The 19,250-nt window shown below is 51.8% G+C and overlaps 1 protein-coding gene across 2 annotated transcripts in view; it reads left to right on the forward strand.

Moving 5' to 3' along the window:
- The window catches only part of PLA2G4E (phospholipase A2 group IVE), a 69,294-nt gene that overhangs the window by 27,368 nt on the left and 22,676 nt on the right, over positions 1-19,250 (forward strand). The window contains exons 1-5 of one of the 2 annotated variants that reach the window (XM_054239708.2): positions 1,989-2,084; positions 9,115-9,187; positions 14,899-15,035; positions 16,611-16,742; positions 17,748-17,788. In XM_054239708.2, the coding sequence (XP_054095683.2) occupies positions 1,989-2,084; positions 9,115-9,187; positions 14,899-15,035; positions 16,611-16,742; positions 17,748-17,788 (479 nt within the window). Of the gene's footprint in view, positions 1-1,988; positions 2,085-9,114; positions 9,188-14,898; positions 15,036-16,610; positions 16,743-17,747; positions 17,789-19,250 lie in introns of those variants that run through there. The other variant, XM_078334317.1, reaches the window with a different exon arrangement.

A 19,250-nucleotide genomic window follows, 5' to 3' on the forward strand; every position in this document is an offset into this window, starting at 1 on the left:
CTCCCTGCCCGTGTTCATGCTGTTCTTTCCTCCAAGTGAGGACCTCCTAGTGGTCCCTAGGCTGAATCGCTGTTGAAATCCCATCCCTCGTCTAAAGCCCAATTCAGATGTCACCTCTGTGAGGCCTTTTCAGATCCACTCTTTCCATCTCTAGCTGGAATCCATTTTCCATCCTCTGTGTTTCCCAGCCAGTTCTTAGTTGTGTGGCAGAGCTCTGGAAACCAGGGTCCCCCAACCCCCTGGCCATAGACCAGCCCTAGTTCACAGCCTGTTCCAAATGGGCCACACAGCAGGTGGTAAATGGTGGGCGAGTGAGCGAAACTTCATCTGTATTTACTGCCGCTCCTCATCACTAGTATTACCACCCAAGCTCTACTTTCCATCAGATCAGCAGGGGCATGAGATTCTTATAGGAGAGCAAACCATACTGTGAACTGTACATGTAAGGGATCTAGGTTGCATACTCCTTGTGAGAATCTGACACCTGATGATCTGTCCCAAGATGGGACCATCTAGTTGCAGGAAAACAAACTCAGGGCTCCCACTGATTCTACATTATGGTGAGTTGTATAATTATTTCATTATATAAGACAATGTAATAATAATAGTAATAAAGTGAAGTGCACAATAAATGTAAGGCACTGGAAGCATCCCAAAACCATCCCCCTCAACCTGTTCCATAGGAACACTGTCCATAGGAAAACTGTTTTCCATGAAACCAGTCCCTGGCACTAAAAAGGTTGGGACTGCTGCTGTAAACCATGGATCTTCGCAAACACAAAGGATTTATATTGATCTTTCTAAGATGCCCCCTCTCACCATAGGGAAACTTGGATCTCTGAGCCTTTGAGGGCTTGGATGCATCTGGCTCTCCAGCCAGTCTGTCAGCAACTTCAAGCTTAGGATTTCCTCTCTTAGTAAGATGTATACAGCAGGTGCTTACTAGGTACATTAACTAAATGGAATTTGTGGAGTCTGCTGAGGGATGTGGTGCTGAGTCTCCATCCTTGGCAGAGGAGGGGAGGGCAGGGCAAGGAAGGAAACTGGGAGAGCAGCAGGCTAAGGCCCCTCCACTCTCTGGAGGGCCAGGCACGTGAAGAGGTCCCAGAGGTACCTCCAACCAGGTGCCATCCCTGTGTTCAGGCCCAGTCTATCCCATGTTCAGATCTCATCCTCAATTCCAAAAAAGCACCTCTATCTATGGGCCAGAAAAGCCGGTTGTGGGGCCCCAGGCAATAGCTCAGGCAGGAAACTCCCAGTGAATACAGTCAGGCAGCAGAGCAGGCAAAGCCACCCTTGTCAGGCCCCTGTGTGAACCACCAGGCTAGAGATAGGAATCATCTGGGCGGAGCAGGTACATTCTCCAAGCTGTCCTGAGACCAGACAGGATCTGGACACACCCTCTGTCCACCAGGAGGGAGGACAGGGGGCAGTTGCCCTGGACCCTCTTCTCACCAAGTATTGGGCAATTGCTTTCTTTCTTCACCCTGTAACTTTGGGGGCCAGGACCTTGGTCTCTGTTGGAGTTTTGGTCACGGACCCTGTGAAGCTTCACCAACCCATGACACTGAAATGGTATTGGGAGTGAGGGTCCCGTCTTCCTAGAGGAGCATCTATGAGCCATGACCTCTATGACCCAAAGAGAGAGAGATTTCCTAAATTATGGCAGGGCTAGTCCTACAGTCATGTGGGTTCAGTGTCCTCTTCTTGCCACCCTATGCCCTCAAAGGCCTGGTCATTCTGAGTGGCTGGGGGCTACTGACTGCTGACCCCAAGGGCTAGAGCCCTGTGGGTCCCTGTATTTCTATGACCGGAAGACCTGTGATTTCCTTGATACTGAGAGATCTAGGCCCAAGTACTCTATCTGTCTACACACCCAAACCACTCCCAGGGCCATCCCAATCACTGCCAAGCTGCAGCCTGGAGGGTGGAGTTCTGAGTCAGAGTATAAGCTCCTGATCTTGCCACCCAGCTGGAGAGCCGCCACAATGCTCCTGAGGCAGATGCCTGCCTGGATCTCCCACTCCCTGACTGACCCATGCCAAGCAGAAGACAGCAGGCCCTCGGCCACCTGTGCCTTGAAGGTGAGAGAGGAGTGCTCAGTGGTTGGGGCCAGAGGCTGAGGGCCAGTGAGGCATGGCCAGGCAGCAAGGGGCAGGGGCAGGGATCCAAGGACAAGAGACAGGCCTCAGGGAGGGCTGGAGGGCATTGGACATCCCAGGGACCTGAGCTCAGGGAGCCTCATCCTAAAACCTGGGGAAAGCAGTTTAGCCCATTTGGGGCCAGGGCTCCTGGATTGGTGGCCCAGCTGAAAGTACCCTCAAGCTTTTCAAGGCACCATGCAGTGGCTTCGGGCCATCCTGGGGCCAGGTCAGCACCCAGGGTAGACAGTATGCCAGAGGGACCCGCATTTGGCCTGCCCTAATGGCAAGCAAGTATTAACCTTGTAGACATCCTAAGCTTCTACGCTGTGCAAGAGTATGGTATAGTGTATGGTGAGAATTGGTGGCACTGTTGATCTGTTGCCATCAGCCACAAAGCTGCTCACCTGGGTTTATAGTCAAGGCTCCTGGGTCCAACCAACTCTTCACAGCCTCACAGAGAGACTTCTGGGTTCATGAATCAGGTTGCTGGGGCTCTAAACCAGACCTGCCTCAGTTTCCCCAACTAGGCAAGAGGGAGATGGCCTCAATGCTTCAATCTGCTGTAGGCTTCCCTTGGGAGGGATCATTAGCTGGCTCCTGGAGGGCAGCATTTCTTCCTCATCACCCTCCTCAGGGCCTCCTCCCTGGCTCCTATCAAATCATTGAATGACATGAGGGATGCCCTGAATGTCCCTTGTCCCTGGTGAGGGAGATGGAGACCCTGTTCAGTCTCCAAGGAGCCCAAGGCAGGGAGCTCCGTGCCAGATGGTGGCCAGTGCCCCTGCTGTGAAGGCCAGGTAGACACGGCCTCCTGGGCTGTGCCCTGGTTTCCCTGTAGTACTTGGGTGGCTGGAAGGGCCTCTGGCCAGCATTTGTTCCTGCCAATCTTTTTGAGCCTCCAAGAGCTTGGGCTAGGAGAGATTTTCGACAGAGGTGACAGAGCTTACCTCAAAGCGGGCAGTGAAACAGCTGAGAGCCCAGGATCCCAAGTGTGGCTTCAGAAGCCTCTCCATGAGCTGCGCCTGTCCCTGTCAGCCCTGGCAGGTCCATGTTGGTACCAGGATTTCTTGCCCTGACCTTTCAATTAGCCTGGTGATAAAAAGGAAAACAGCCATAGTATCTCCTCCCAGTTGACCCTTAGTCTGGAACATTGCTCAGAGTGGCTGGGACGTGTGTTAGGGTCCCATGATGGCCCCTCCGAGTGACATCCTTAAGAGAGGGCCCACACATTCTGAGAGACAGCACGAGGCTGGGCTAACTCTGATACAGGTGTTGCAAGGAACTGAAGGGTACACCCAGCTCTCTAGGGAGGAGGAGGCAGCATCATCCACCTGGCCTGACCTGAGAAGTGCTGGGGAGGAAGTTCCTGCAGGCTCCACAGGAGCCGTCTTTCCCCTCTCCAGGCTCCCCAGAACTCATGAAATCGTTTGCTGAGGGTATGTCTGGCTCAGGGATGGACATCAGATCCACCACTTCTGAAACGTGGTTGTCAGACCCTTCCCCAGACCCCGCTCCCACCCAGGCGCCTGACCCTGGGAGCCCTTCTGTAATTAAGTATTCTTTTGAGTGATTTGTGGTAATAGCTAGATTCTTGGGGTGTAGGAAGAGCTCCAATTTGGAAACTGAGGCTTTTCCTCCGGACTCTGCTACTGATGAGTCTAGCACATGACTTGGAGCAAGCTGCTGGCCGGTGCTGTGCATTCCTGGTGAGGACGGGGTGGATGGAGTGCATGGGCCCTGGAGGCCTGCACCGAGTCCTGGCTCTGCCACCCCCCAGGCTGTGTGCGCCCATGTGAGATGTAACCTCTCTAAACTCGGCCTTCCCCTCTATAAAGCAGGGATGATGATGCCTTCCTCGGCGGTGGTTGGAGGGTTAGATAAGAGCATCTGCACGACACCTAGAGCACAGCCCAGCTGGGCCCGCCACAGCAGAGTCTTGCATTTTGTTCCCACCCCCACCCCCACCAAAGGTCATATCTATCAAATTAGGGGTGGGAAGGGGCAGCATTAGATTGCATCATAGCCAATCCTGAGATTCAAGGGGCTGCCTCTTTTCCACATGAGCTGGAAAGGTCCCCCAGTCCCCCATAGGTTCTCAGGGGACAGTGGAGTCCTGGTAAGATCAACCCCTGAGTCCAGGCTGGGGAGTGGGCTGGGGCCATGTGACTGTAGCATGAGCAGCAAGGCCCTCTCTCTCCCCTGGCTTCCCAGAAAACTGCTGTCCAGCCTGTCCTCCCTGGCCCAGCTGTATTGGCTGTCAAAGTAGCAAAATATACCTCTATACTGTTTCCCAAACGGTTCCTGCTTTGAGCTCCAAGTCCCCGAGTGCTCCCCTGGGCCTTACTGCAGGGCCCTTCCAATGCCCCCATGAAGGATGAGTGCCTGTCCCTCCTCCAGGGCTGCAGCCCAGCTGGTGTGGTGCCTGATCATGTCTGTTGTGAAATATTTTGACTCTTCACCTTGATACTCAATCCCAGCCAGGGCATCCTGTTCTAAGGACGAGTTTTCTGAGTCTTAAAGCTTTGGCCCTTATCACACCATGAGCAACCCTGTAAACTTGGGTTCCACAGCCTCCCGGGTTTCTGGTTCCCACATGCATAGTCACAGATGCTGTCCTTTACTGCATCTTTCCACTGCAGATTAATTGCCTCCAGGCCATGAATTTTGCTCATCTCTAGCAACACTGATCGAGCAGATTATATCAGAAGCAAAATAGGTACATTTATTGCAACCCAAGAAGGCCATTCCCCATAGACCTGGTTCCTGGAATGCATCTGCGCCCCATATCATGTTCCTAAGTCCCATATTCCTGCTGCCTTCCTCCCAGCATGGCCCCACTGAGATGCTTCTCAAACCCCCTTCCAGTCTCATTTCTGTGCTGGCAAAATGTGGTTGTCTCCTGCAAACTGAGTCTCTCCTGAAAGTTCATGAGCTGGAGGGTGGTGATCTGAGTCTCAAGTGGAGCAATCTGTGACTACTGGAAAATGGGAACTTCTCCAAGGACCTTATGGCTCTGATGTGGTCTAGATGTTTAAAAAGAGAGGGAGATCAGGGCCAGGTGCGATGGCTTATGCTTATAATCCTAGCACTTTGGGAGGCCAAGGCTGGTGGCTCACGAAGTCAGCAGTGCGAGAGCAGCCTGGCCAACACAATGAAACCTCATCTCTACTAAAAATACAAAAATTAGGTGGGCATGGTAGCCAGTGCCTGTAATTCCAGCTACTTGGGAGGCTGAGGCAAGAGAATCGCTTGAACCCGGGAGGTGAAGGTTGCAGCGAACTGAGATCATGCCACTGCACTCCAGCCTGAGTGACAGAGGGAGACTCTGTCTCAAGAAAAAAAAAAGAGAGAGAGAGGGAGATCCTAGAATGTGTTGGTAGAAGCACAGCAGTAAGAGTACAGGCCACAGAAGAATGTCAGAGTTTGGGGTTATGTTTTGGCTTTGGGGGAGTGCTGAGTGAAAAGCAGAATTTATCAGAAAATTGTTTTAAAGAGACGAAAACCAAAGAAGATGAGGGCAAGCAACACCTGTTTTCCTGTTTGCCAAGTAAGCAGATACGATTACAGTGGGAGAAACACAGGCTTGAAGAGTAGCACTGGATTTCTCTGATTCTAGCTGTGAACGCTGCGTCAAAGGGCTTAGCCTCTGATTCTCCGTCTGTAAAGGCGAGGCCAATGATAACTGCTTTGTGGGTGATTGTAAGGATTAAACAAGATAATATGCAGAGAATCCGTACACAGTACCTGGGTATGGCTGGCACACAGCAGATGCCAGCTGTTACTGTTGCTGTGTTAGAGCAGGAAGAAATGGTCACATGCATTGGAAGGCACTGGGGTTAGATGACTGGAGTGAACTTGTCCTGGAAGGCAGGACACCTGGAGTGAGGTCCTGAGGGAAACCATGCCTGTTCCTTCCCTGTTGGGTAGATATTGAAGGAGGAAGGCTAGGCCACAGGCAGCCTCTCCTGGAGGCAGGAGAAGGGCTGCGATGGCCGAGAGGACCACGCGACCTGGGTTCAGAGCTCTGAAACACTGTGGATTATCCCCCAGGACTGACTCCTGCCTGGGTGGAAGCCTCCACAGCTTAGACTCTAGTTGCCCATTGAGAAAGTGGGCCGGTGGGCATAGGTTTTGCCAAAAGTGCTTGCCTGGTGAAAGCTGACCCTGCCTCCTCACCAGGCCAGCCCAGGGTACATGCTGCGCTCAGGCAGAGTGAGAAAGGAGGAGTGCACTGTGTCTTGGAGGTCTGGCCAAAGGCCGTAGTCATGTCTCCAGCACCAGAAGACAAGCAGTGTGGGTGGCTCGTGGCCCAAGTCTCCAGCTCCCAACAGAATGCTGTTAGAGCAAGTTATTAACCATGAAATGTTCAATATTTCACAGTTGCTCTCACAAAAGAAATATCCAGGCCTATAACTGACTGAGTTTGACTTTTGTCCTGATTTTGAGGCAGCTATTGAGAAAAGAAGAGATCTTAAAAGGGACTAAATAATGTGATCTTCACAGAATCTGCATTCTGCTACAAGTCCCAAGAGCTGGGCACGGTAGCTCATGCTTATAATCACAGCACTTCAGGAGCCTGAGGCAGGAAGAATCACCTGAGGCCAGGAGTTCAAGACCAGCCTGGGCAACATGGTGAAACTCCGTCTCTACTAGAAATACAAAAATTAGCTGGGCATGGTCGTGAGCACCTGTAGTCCCAGCTACTCAGGAGGCTGAGATGGGAGAATTGCTTGAACTTGGGAGGTGAGGATTGCAGTGAGCCAAGATCACGATACTGTACTCCAGCTTGTTTGACAGAGCAAGACTCCATCTCAAAAAAAAAAAAAATTAAGCGCCAGGAAAGTCTGGAAGGACCAACATCAAAAGATTGCCTATCCTGGGTGACAGAGTGAGACCCTGTCTCTAAAAATAAAAAAATAAAATAAAGATAAAAAGATTGTCTCTAAGTGGTGGGATTGGAGGAACTTCTTTTTCTTCATACCTTGTTTCCTTTGCCCCCAATCCCAGTAGTATTTAAGGAGAGGAGAATTGCATCCTCTCAAAAAGGTGTAAAGTGATTCTGGCCACACAGAGTAGAACATGCAGGGTGGCATGTGGAAGATGCCAGTTCAGAGGCCTCTGTAAATACAGACATTCGGTCGGTTGGCATTTACCATGGGTGCAGGCTGAGAATGGATGGCAACAAAGACTCATCTAAGCCTGGGTAAAACTCCCAGCGAAGAGGCTTCATGTCCTGAGATTCCAACAGGAAAGGCACGAACCAAGAAGAACAGAACCAGGACACCTGAAGAGAACAGGTGCAAGGCTGCCCCCTTCCAGGGTGTGCCAGCTCAGAGTGGAAACACGCCTCACCTCTGCAGCCTTGGGCGCCTAGGAACCAGAAGAGGGTTTCAGAGTCCAAAAGCATGACTGATGGCGGGGAGGCTTCTGGAGCCAGGGAGAGGCCCCAAACCAAGGGTGTCAACAGCCTGTGACCAGCTTGACCTGTTCTCCCCATCAAAGCCGCTGGCCTCCGTTGCCTTTAACTTATCTATCTCTGCCTTGTATTCACTCCTGACTCCCCAGCATCTAGCCTAGGGCCTAGCACACAGTAGGTGCTCAAAAGTAATACTCCAGAAGATGGCTCATTGATTCAGAGGAACAATCAGAGGGCTGGCACCCTCAGGGCAACAGAGGCAGGGAGCTCCACCAGCAAGCACACAGGCCCTGAGCTCTGAAGACAGCCCATGGAAGAGATGCCAGCAAGGAGAGGGGTGAAACGAAAGCGGCTCCCACAGGCTTAATGCCTGGGGTCGAGGGCAACGGGCAGAGGAGCACTGGGAGACAGCCGAGGTCCCTCGGTAGGCAGGAAGGATGATCCGAGGACCCTCTGTAGCTGCAGGGTCCAGAGAAGCTGGTGCGGCTGGGAGAGGTGGTTTTGGGGCCTCTGGGAGGCAGAAAGTCATGGGTCCAAGGGGGACAAAGTGGACTGGTGACTGCTGAGACTCAGAGTGCAGGGGTGGCTGGAGAGGGGTGTGTGGGGCTTTACGGAACCACAGCCACTGCCCCAGACACTGCAGCCCAGGGAGGGATCTGGGGGTTCCTTGAGGACTTGGGCTTGAGATGATGGCAGAGCCCCCAGGAGGTGATCAGAGCTAAAAGAGGAGCAGGATAGAAGGAGGAGCATCAGTATAGTGTGAGCAGGGCTGGGGTGTTTCCGCGCCCCAGACGTTAGGACAGGGTGTTCGGGAGGGGGACACCTCAGGGCTCTGGTCCCATGGGGTGATCATGACCCACAGAGGCATTTGACAGGAGCCAGTCAAACCAAGGACTACTTGAGCTTTTGCCGTCAGGAGAGAGAGGTCATCGCAGATAAGCCAAGACTCCCCAATGACCCCTCGCGAGAAACAGTGAAGCGGCAAGAGGCAGACTGTTTTCTGGAGTATCGAAGGCACAAAGATGAAAGGCCTGTCAGGGTTCCAGGCTCTCTGGAGCTTCCAGGGCCTTACAGGGCGAAGAGCAGACACAAACCCAAGCAAACAAATCCGAAACAGCATGGGGAGCTGGGCATCCTGGCTCACACCTGTAATCCCAGCACTTTTGGAGGCTGAGGCAGGAGGATCACCTGATGTCAGGAGTTCGAGATCAGCCTGGACAACATGGTGAAATCCCATCTCTACTAAAACTACAAAAAATTAGCCAGGCATGTGTCAGGCACCTGTAACCCCAGCTATTTGGGAGGCTATGGCAGGAGAATTGCTTGAACCTAGGAGAGAAAGGTTGCAGGGAACCAAGATTGCACTGTTGCACTCCAGCCTGGGCAACAAGAGTGAAACTCTGTCTCAAAAAAAAATTATATATATATATTCAGCATGGGGGTTGCTGTAATGCAAGTGGACAGGCCTGTGGAGGCAAAGTGGGAAAGTCTCCCAGGGGTGATGGTCTTGGGGTGATGCTTGAAGAGTGAGTCCTCTGTCCTCTCCTTCCACAGGACAGGCTGTCTCCATGCCATCTGTTGACAGTGCGGGTCATCCGGATGAAAAATGTCCGGCAGGCTGATACGCGTGAGTATCCACCTCGCTTCTCTCCTGCTCTGCTTACAGGGTCTGGATAGGAGAGGCCCTGGCTGGAGAAACAGCCAGGCAGATCTCTGTGTGTGGGGGCGGGGTGTACATGTGTGCATGCATGTGCAAGTGTGTGTGTTCTTACTCAAGTTGTAGTTCAGACTTTGGGGTTTCTGTCACTCTTCTAGGCCACTCACTTGTTCTGCTTCCTCGGTGCTACCTGCCCCACAATCTGTGCCCGTATCCAAGAGCTCTGTTCACCCACTGTCTCCTCCCCAAACGTTCTCCCTGGAATTCATTTCCAGGGGCACAAGCTTTGCCCATACGGAGCACTCCTTGCTCCTCCTTGTGTTTAGCGCCTGTTGGGGTGAAGTGGAAGGAGAGGCACTTAGGCATCTGGAGCCAGCTGCCAGCTGACTCCCAGAGCCCCTTCTCAGAACAAAGATCTGAAACTGGGCTCTGGGGGCCATGCCAGAGCCCACAGCACCCAGTTCTGCAGCTCAGCCCAAGGATGTGGCTGGACTTCCCAGGGCTATTTGGGCAGTGCTGTTTCCTGCAGCCCTAACCTCCCCCTTCATCCCAGCGCCTGCTGCATTTCCAGGCCATGAGGGCCAATGGAGGCATCTCAGGGGGCAAAATCCTCCCACCCCTGTCTTTGGGTGACATTGTAAGAGGTCATGAGGACTGAAAGCCCCTCCCCACACTGCCCTCACCTAGCCTCATCCAGAGAGGAAATTGGCCCCAAGAAGGAAAAAGCTGTGTCCAGACCCCCAGCTGGGGAGCATCCCCACTTACCAGTAACCATGCCAGAATGACTCAAGGGCCACAGGGAACCCCAAAGGCTAGAGAGGGGCAGAGAAGACACAGAGCCCTGACACTGAGTGCACATTTTAACAAGAGGAGCTGTCTATGTCCAAAGCAGCTCTAGAATAATAGGAGTCAGTGTTCCCATCTTGTCACCAGGGAGGTTAGAGGCAGAGGAGAACACTGAGACCTGGGCCCTTCTTTTTTCCGTATGCCAAGAAAGGCCACACAGAGGGTGTGAGGTCTGACAGGGCAGGACCTGAGCATCCAGAGGCCTGGAGAGCCCAATCTGGGGCAGAGGCTGTCCTGAGAGAGGGGAACCACACCCCCTGAGCACCTGCCTGGCTGACCTGTGGCCAGACATCCACACACTACCTGATGCTCCCAACAAGAGGGGAAATCCTAGAGGCCCATTTTGCAGATGAAGGGTTAATGATTGCCTAAGAGGGAAGTGGTGCCTGATCCCAGGTCTGGAGAGTGTGGGAAGAGAAGAGACAAGCCAAGTGTGGGCAACCAGGAAGCGAGACAGAGGAGGGATTGGATGCCTTCAAAGTGATGGTGTGCCTGAGGTCTTGAGCAAGCGATTGCATGACTTCCTGAGGGCTTGAATGCAGCCTGTGCTAGAGCACGGGTGCAGAGAATCTGGGAGCTTGCAGGAAGCTGTCACTGCAATGCAAGGTTGAGTGTGAATGGATGAGTTTGGGAGGGCCCTGAGCCCCAGAGACAGCAAAGGGACCAAGCAGGATTCCAGAGACAGAGCCCCTGGAGGGTGATGTGTTCAGAGCCTGCGCCAGCAAGAATGGCTCCAGCAGCCTCAGTTAGAGTCTGTTTCTGCCACCTGGCCAACCAAAGGGTCAGGGACTTCTCCTCAAGCTTCTTGGGGTCTTTCCCAGCCCATCAGTGAGCAATCTGAGGAGCCAGGGAGTGTCCCCTGGGCCTGGGACATGGCCACCTCTCTTGCCCATGCATGGAGGTCACTCAGACACTTCCCCACTCTCGGGCAGGGTTCACCCTCATCCTTGGGACCACCCAGCTCCCACATATCCACAGCAGCACTTGCCTTCTTCCAGCTCCTTCTGTTTTTTCTTTTCTTTTTTTTTTTTGAGACAAGGGTCTCACTCTGTTGCCCAGGCTGGAGTAGTGGCTCAGTGCCATCTCACTGCAGCCTAGACCTCCTGGGCTCAGGTGATCCTCCCACCTCAGCCTCCTGAGTAGCCAGGACTACAGCCATGCACCACCACACCTGGCTAATTAAAAAAAAAAAAAAATTCTTTGTGGAAACAGAGTTTCACCATATTGCCCAAGCTGGGTTTGAACTTCTGGGCTCAAGCGATACTGTTTCAGCCTCCCAAAATGCTGAGATTATAGGCGTGAGCCACCACGCCCAGCCCTCCAACTCCTTTTGAGGTGTCTGTCCCAGCCCCTCCAGTCACCAGGCCACATGCCCCCAGCTGCATGCCTGCACCTGCACAGTCGGACTTCCCACTGTTCAGGGCCCTTTCTTCTGTCTTCTTCCTGCCACACATGTCACTCAGCAGGTGACGGGGCATGAGGAAGGACAGATAGCCAGAGAAACAGGCTGTGGTCTGGCTTTACAAGCCTCCTCCTCCCTTCCCTTTAGGGGGTACCTGGTCCTCTTTGGGAACCCCCTTGTTGCTTACGTTTTCCTCCATTTACCCTGAGGAACAAGGTGGAAGGCACATGTGGCATCTCAGGGTGCCAGCCCCAGTCACGTCCTGTCTGGATTCCACAGTTGCTGCAGGCTGGGCTGTGTTGCTACCTTGCCTAGGTTACATTTAAGACTATCCCAAAGCCTTTTTGGTCCCGGGTTACTCTTGCCCCAAAATTTTCCCTTCTAGTTTGAATCCAATGTAAACATCATTCCCATTTAGTCTCGTAACTTGTGCCTGAGTCTCCTAAGATTTCAAAGAGGCCGAACGGCAGTGATTACACAAATTCAGGGCTGACTCTTTCTTGATAATTGGAAGAGCCCTGGGCCGGGACTGAGAGACCATCAGGTCTGGAAACATCCCCGTGGTCAGGAGTTTTGTTTCTCTTGGGAAAACAAATTAAAACCCAAACCAGCACCCCAAGGGTCATCAGACAGGTGTCTCCAGAGGTATTAGAGAGACAGAGTTCTGGACATCTGTAGAGATAATTAAGTAGCCACCCACATTCCAGGAAAGGAGACATGTCATTCAGATGACCAAACCTTCTGTCACTCACTCCACGAGGAACAGAGATTAGAACCTATCTGTACCTAGGAAATCCCCGTAGTCCACGAAATTCTCGGAACCAGGTCACCGTTGCCTAACCGTTCCTCATTGCTGGGGGTGGACAGAGGAAGCCACTCTCTACAACACAACTGAAACAGTAATGCTTGGAATGTGGATGTCTGATCCCTCTGGTCTCTGCCAAGAATATTTCTTTTTCTTTAGTAGACATTTAAGCCATAAGTCAAAAATACTGAGTTTTTATTTAATGGGTGTAGTGGGAGCGTTTTAGGCATGGACTAATGATAGGAAAACAATTTTAGAGGGAAGGGGACCTTCCAGTGTCTGTCAAATCATGGGTGTGAGGCAAGTGACAAAGCCAGTAGGTGTGGAGCTGGCCCATCCCTGCCTGCAGGCTCCCAGCAAACAGGAGACAAACATGAGGGGTATGGTCCAGGCCTGGGAGGAGGGTCCAGTGTTCTAGAAAAACCAAGGGAGGGGTTCAAGAAGGCTGAGCAGGTCCCCAGTGAGTCTCCATATCAGCAGAGCAATGAGATAGGCTGACCTCTTACGTATCTGCAGTGATGTATCTGTACCTGTATCCTGTGGCCACAGTGTGATGGAGTCCAAGGAGTCCACCTGTTATTGCAGTGCAGCATAGGGGTTCTCCCGAGGAGAGGAGCAGGGCTCTGGGCTCAGGGATACCTGGCCCAGACTTGGGTGCTCAGGAAAAGCTTCCAGAGGAGGTTCCTTCTGAAGCCCCAAGAGGCTAGCCAGGAGAAGAGTGGGTGAAAGTAGGAGAGTGTTCTCAAGACAGCCTGACACCTTTTCATACAAGTGATTGTGTTTGGCTGGATTCTAAACTATGAGTGTGTGTGTGTAAGTTTGAGTGCTGCGTCTGTGTGTGTGTGAGTATGTGTACATGTGCACACATGTACATTCACACACAGAGGGCAGGGGTGGGCATTAGGGAGGCTGGAGAGATGAGGCTGAGGTTGGGGGAGTGAGCAGGGGCAGCACCTCTGAGTGTCTGGGACTCCTTCCTGAGGGCAGAAGGGAGCCCCTGATGGATCTTAAACTGGGGAGTGGCATGGTCATATCTAAAAAGTTCCCAGTGGCTTCTCTTTGGAGAAAAGATTAGAGTGGGGCAAGACAGGAGATGGGGAGCCCATCTGGGAAGTGGCCCCAGAGATCACGGTGTTCTGCACCAGCACAGTGGCAGGGTAGATGAGAAATAGGGGTGCCCAAGAGAGACAAAGGGTTAAATAAGCTGAAGCTGAGAATCAAGGATGACGCTGGTTTCTAGCCTGGATGCCTAACTGGTGGTAAGGAAGAGCAGGTTGAGCATAGAGGGGATGAATAGAGTGATTAGGTCATTTTCTTTTGATTCTGTTTGGGTTTCAGTCATTCTTTTGCCTGGATTAAGCGATTATCATGACATCTAAAGTATCGCATCATCTCACCTCTATTCAATAGGAGGAGGGCTGTGCATTCCATTTTACTGAATGGTGAGGCCTCAAAGATTAACCAGACTTCAGGGATGAAATCACAGGAACGCCTGATTCAGGGCTCTTGATTCTGATAAACCTTTCAGTATGGTGACAACACAGGGTGAAGGCAGCCCTGGCTCCACTCTCATTAGTGACTGTTAATAATTAAAAACTAGTTTAAATCAGTCCTACCAGTGTAGAACTCCCATCCTCTTGCCAGCTTTACCATCGAGAGAACTCTCTAACACTGCAAACCATGTTGGCTTTCAGCACTTCCTATGTATCTGGTGTGTACCCTGGGACTCACCCTCTCCGATTGCCAGGAGAGTGATAAGGGCAGTCATGGCCCCTCTGCCTCCTTCCTCCCAGGTAGAATGGAGCAAGGAGCCAGCCTGCGCTGCTGTTTTCACTCTAACCCTTCTGCTGCTCCAGGTGGAAGACTTAGGAGGCCTTCCCTCATTTTGGGAGGACTTGTTGGGGTCAAAGCCTCTGTCCCTTCCCCAGAGCATATCCAGCAGCATTACACTTGGGTTGTTCATTTAGAATGAAAAAGAAATACATGGCCACAGAGGGGAGGCTTTCTTGGGCCATAACCTCATACTGTAGATCAGGATAGGTATGAAGAGTCTGGCCAGATGCAGTGGAGGCATTAAGCTGTATGGAGATGGTGGTTCCTGCTCCTAGATCATGCTGAATAGCTAGTTTCACTCAAGCCCTTGGCCACTGGAGCCCTTCTTGGCCGACTCCCAGCAGACTGTGTTCCTTCTCATCTCCGCTTCTCCTCAGCCCAGAGGGAGTGCTTGGTCCTACTTTGATTTTCCTGGTGCCCTGGGCTAACACAATAAGTAAACTGGACCGTAGGGGCTGGTCTTCCAGATCTTACCTTGGCAGAGGGAAAACCATGTGACCATACCTTGTCCCAAACCAGCAGGTGTTTGCTCAGAGACAATGGTGCTTCTGATAAGGGTCGGGGGCCATATGTGTCTATGAGAATGGCCACTGGGACTGGGTCACCCTCTGTGAGACCCATAGCCTTCAGTCTGTGACTTCTTGGGGTTCTGGGCCTCTGGAATGTTAGAGCTATGAGTAAGGAGAGGAACCGGCTGAGATAGGGCCAGGCTCTGGAAGAGCCTGAAGATCGCTTTTGACTCTACATTTTCTCCTCTCTGAACCTGGATGGGTTCCACTTGTCTTTCTTGGACAGTGAGCCAGACAGACTGTTTTGTGAGCCTCTGGCTGCCCACTGCCTCTCAGAAGAAGCTCAGGACTAGGACCATCTCCAACTGCCCAAACCCAGAGTGGAATGAAAGCTTCAACTTCCAGATCCAGAGCCAAGTGAAGGTGAGACATGGAGGACTGCACCTATCTGCCCTGTCTGCGTTCTACTCCCCTCTTGCCCACTTGTCCTTCTCTTTGCCTCTTTGTTCTTCTGCCTCTTTTTCTTCTGTCTACTTCTTGTCCTACAAACCTGTCTTCCCACTCATCCACTACTTCCTTCTCCCTGTGTTCATGGTTACCCGTCATTGAGTTGATTTATCTTTCTAGCTTTTTCTCCTAGTCTAATTGTTGCTGAAACTAGGTGTCTCTTATCCAAAACAGATTGTATTTCCAGAGCCTTCTCCAAGCAGGGGAATACACAGAGTGGAAGAACCATTCTATTCACTAGATCTGAGGCCAGTCTAATTCCAGCCAGAGGGTTCTCTCCCTCTTAAATTCTTTTCATACTGCTTTATTATTTCCATTTCTTTGGGTGTGTATTCTTTTATTTGTTGAGTTGTTTCAGAGGATAGGTCTTCTTCAGATATATGATGACTCTGAGTTGAGTTCATATCTCCCATGGGATAATTACCCTTTGAGCCTCTTGAGTTGTGACAGCCTTAGCAGAGAACCCTTAAGACAAATTTGGTTTCATGCTAGTGGCATCAGCCCCAGTCTGGAGGTGCTTGAGGCTGGACAGCTCCACCTTACTGCTTCCATGTTTTAGGGAAACTTATTTATTTCTGTTACTTAACATGCCCTTTTTGTTTTCAAGAAGGGCTTTATACTTACTATTTTTACAATACCTTTTCTCTCACACGTGTGAGGTGGTGAGGGAGGAGGATTTAGGTGTGGGCTCCGTCTGCCATCTTTTGATTGTGGAGCCTCTGGGTTGGTTCTAGTAATTACAAGGTCAGCAATTATATCCAGTTGGGAACCCCCAGAACTACCTATGTCCACTAGATGGATTTCAGAGGTAGGCCCACCCTCAACCTGCATCTCCCAGGATCCTTGGATCAAGAGGCCTCAGAGGTTAGTCCAGGTCACCTGAGAACACTGACCTCGGAGTTCAGCCAGATGATGGGATAGCGGCTTTGAGGCCATCCATGAGAAATTTCTAGGAACTGATGAGTCAAAGGATAGAGTTCACAGACCTCACACCAACCCCACCAATTATCAGAACCCCTACAAGCTTCACCACCTCACTCCCTGGAGTTTTAGATGTTAGCTTCCCTGATCTGGATTTTCTAGCACCAAAGGGGCTGTCTTCAGGCCCAAGGGCCCGGTGCTGGCCACATTCTATATCCTGGCAGAGGTCTTGCTTCTTGCTCTTTCCTGTCCATCCGTCCCCTCAGGTGAAATGAAATCCTTCCACACTTCACAGGTCTCTGCCAAGCTTGTAAATGAGGCAAAATTCTCTAGTGGGAGAGTGAGAGCAGAGGGCCACAAAGGCTTCAGGGAGTTGGAAAGGAGGGAATAGACACTTTCCATCCTTGATTCCTTTTCTACCATGTGTTTCTCACATCTGAGCAGGGACTTCTGGGCTGTCTCTCATCCCTCAGACCTATCTCCTTGCTAGGACAGAGGTCAGGCTCCTCATTCTGGGAAGAGCTCAGTGCAACCATGGTGACCAGACTGCCATCCTTCCTTCTCCCCTAGAACGTGCTAGAGTTGAGTGTGTGTGATGAAGACACAGTGACACCAGATGACCATCTCTTGACAGTTCTCTATGACCTCACCAAGCTCTGTTTCCGAAAGAAAACCCACGTGAAGTTTCCACTCAACCCACAGGTGGGTGCAGGTGTCCAGGCCCTCAGACTCCGCCCTCATCACAACCTCAGAGCTGCTGCTTATTCCCGCAAAGCCATTCCCCAGGACCTTCTCTGTGCGCACAGTCAAGTCAAGAAAAGATGATGCTGCTGGCTTAAATCCCAGCCCTGTCACTCACTGTGGGAGGCCGTAAAAATCACTTCCTGAGTTCCTATTTCCTCATCTCCACAATGCTGATAGTAATACCTACCACAAGGTTGTTGTGGGCTTAAATGAAAAACCATAATCCAGGCACCTAGCAATGTTCACAGGCCACAGTGGAGATGTAGTAAGTACGGTTCCCCTTCCTCCTTTTCTTTCCTGCAAGTCCCGTTGCTGGGGTGGCCCCAGGAACAGAGGACAGATGAGGGTAAAGGCAGTTGAATCTGCAGATGAGACAGTCAGAGCTGGAGTCCCCAAGATGCTGTCAATTCAATCATTCAACCAGCGCTTGAGTGGCTGTGAGGGGCCGGAACTGTTCCAGGCACTGGGTCCCCTCTGGAACTAGCATCTCTGCCGTCACCTAGCTTACATTCCAGTGGGGAAAGTGAGGCCCAGTGAGGCCCTGGCTTGCCTCCGGTTACACAGCAAGAGGTGTAAAGGACTCCGTGAGGGAAGGAACGGGCTTTCTGAAGGCGCATCTCAGCACTCCCTAGCCATAGGCACTGAGCCCCTTGAGAAGGTAGGAAAGTGGTGGGAATCAGGGAAGTGACAGAAGGGAACCGTTCTGGGGCAGAGGAATGCACGTGCTGGGGCTGGGGGTCGGCTCCACTCCCCGACCCCCCTGGGCTGTCAGTGAGGCTCCTGATATCAAAGACTTGTGGACAGATATTGGCAGAGGAGACTGCAAGCACACTCCATGGCAGCAGGGCAGCTGTGGGGGAAAGATGGAGGCAGGTACCCAGGGGCTCCCGCAGCAGCAGAGGGTTCTGGTCAACAGAGATGTGCAGAAACCGCTCACAGCCGCCTTCCCTTTCTCCCCACCAGGGCATGGAAGAGCTGGAGGTGGAATTCCTGCTGGAGGAGAGGTGAGTAGGCTGGGGCCCCAGGGCCCACCAAGGTCCTGACTTCTGGAAACGAGCATTTCAGAGCCAATTCAGCCCTTTTGCCGCCCACCCTCTTCCAGTCTCACTCCTGGAACTAACCCTGACTCATCACTGTGCATCAGAATCATTGAGAGCTTCTCCATAGTGTAGGAGCCAGGGCCCCACCGCACTTACCCAGCTCTCCTGCACTCAGCATTGCTTTAAAGATATAGCACTCTGGCCAAATGGAGTCCCGGGGGTGGCTTCCAGGAAGAGTTCCTGCTACCATGGTGATGGGGGCCTTGTTGAGGCCCAGCTGAGAAGGAGGTCAGAGGCCAGGAGTCTCCTCCTTGACCAGAACTGTTAGAACAAACACCCCAAACCCTGGCCTCAAGGGGAGGCTGCCCCCACTGCAGCCAACTTGGGAACCAAGTCAGTGGGAGGCTCAGGCCCACCTTGCAGAGTTGTTGCCAATCATTCCCTATTATTATTATTATTATTATTATTATTATTATTATTTAGACAGAGTCTCACTCTGTTGCCCAGGCTGGTATGCTGTGGTGTGATCTCAGCTCACTGCAACCTCTGCCTCCCAGGTTCAAGTGATTCTCCTCCCTCAGCCTTCCTAGTAGCTGGGATTACAGGCATGCACCACCACACCTAGCTAATTTTTGTATTTTCAGTAGAGACAGGGTTTCACCATAATGGCCAGGCTGGTCTCGAACTCCTGAACTTGTGATCCACCCACCTTGTCCTCCCAAAGTGCTGCGATTACAGGCATGAGCCACCGTGCCCTGCCCCAATCATTTTCAATTAGGAAAGTGACTCAGGGTCCTGGAGATATGACTGTGCCAAGGACCACAGAGCTGGAGGTCTGGAAGGAGAGAACAAAGAGGAAAAGCAGGAAGGCAGGCAGGCAGACTGTAACTGGGCAGCTCCTTCCTCACTCCTCCCTCTTTACCTTGTGATGAGCCCAGGCACAGGAGGAGAATGACAGGTGGGAGATAGGACAAGAGGGCTCGTCAGCTGCCACTCAAAGAATCCTCTGCCTAGAGGATCCTCAAACTATGTGAAGGAACTTACTTCCCATCAACAGCTGATTGGCAAATTAAAATCCACTTTATTTATTTCACTTTGAAGAAAATCAAAGCTCTCCCTTCCAATTCTTGATCTGACAGGATTTGTAGAGGGCAGGGAAAACTCCTGAGCTGAATTAGGGCTTGCAAAATGCTTGGTAATAAGAGTTGATCTGGGCCAGGAGCAATGGCTCACGCCTATAATCCCAGCACTTTGGGAGGCCGAGGTGGGTAGATCACGAGGTTAAGAGATCGAGACCATCCTGGTCAACAAGGTGAAACCCCGTCTCTACTAAAAATTCAAAAATTAGCTGGGCATAGTGGTGCGTGCCTATAGTCCCAGCTACTCAGGAGGCTGAGGCAGGAGAATTGCTTGAACTCAGAAGGTG

The sequence above is a fragment of the Callithrix jacchus genome, chromosome 8 (assembly GCF_049354715.1).
Source record: "Callithrix jacchus isolate 240 chromosome 8, calJac240_pri, whole genome shotgun sequence".
Lineage (NCBI taxonomy): Eukaryota > Metazoa > Chordata > Mammalia > Primates > Cebidae > Callithrix > Callithrix jacchus.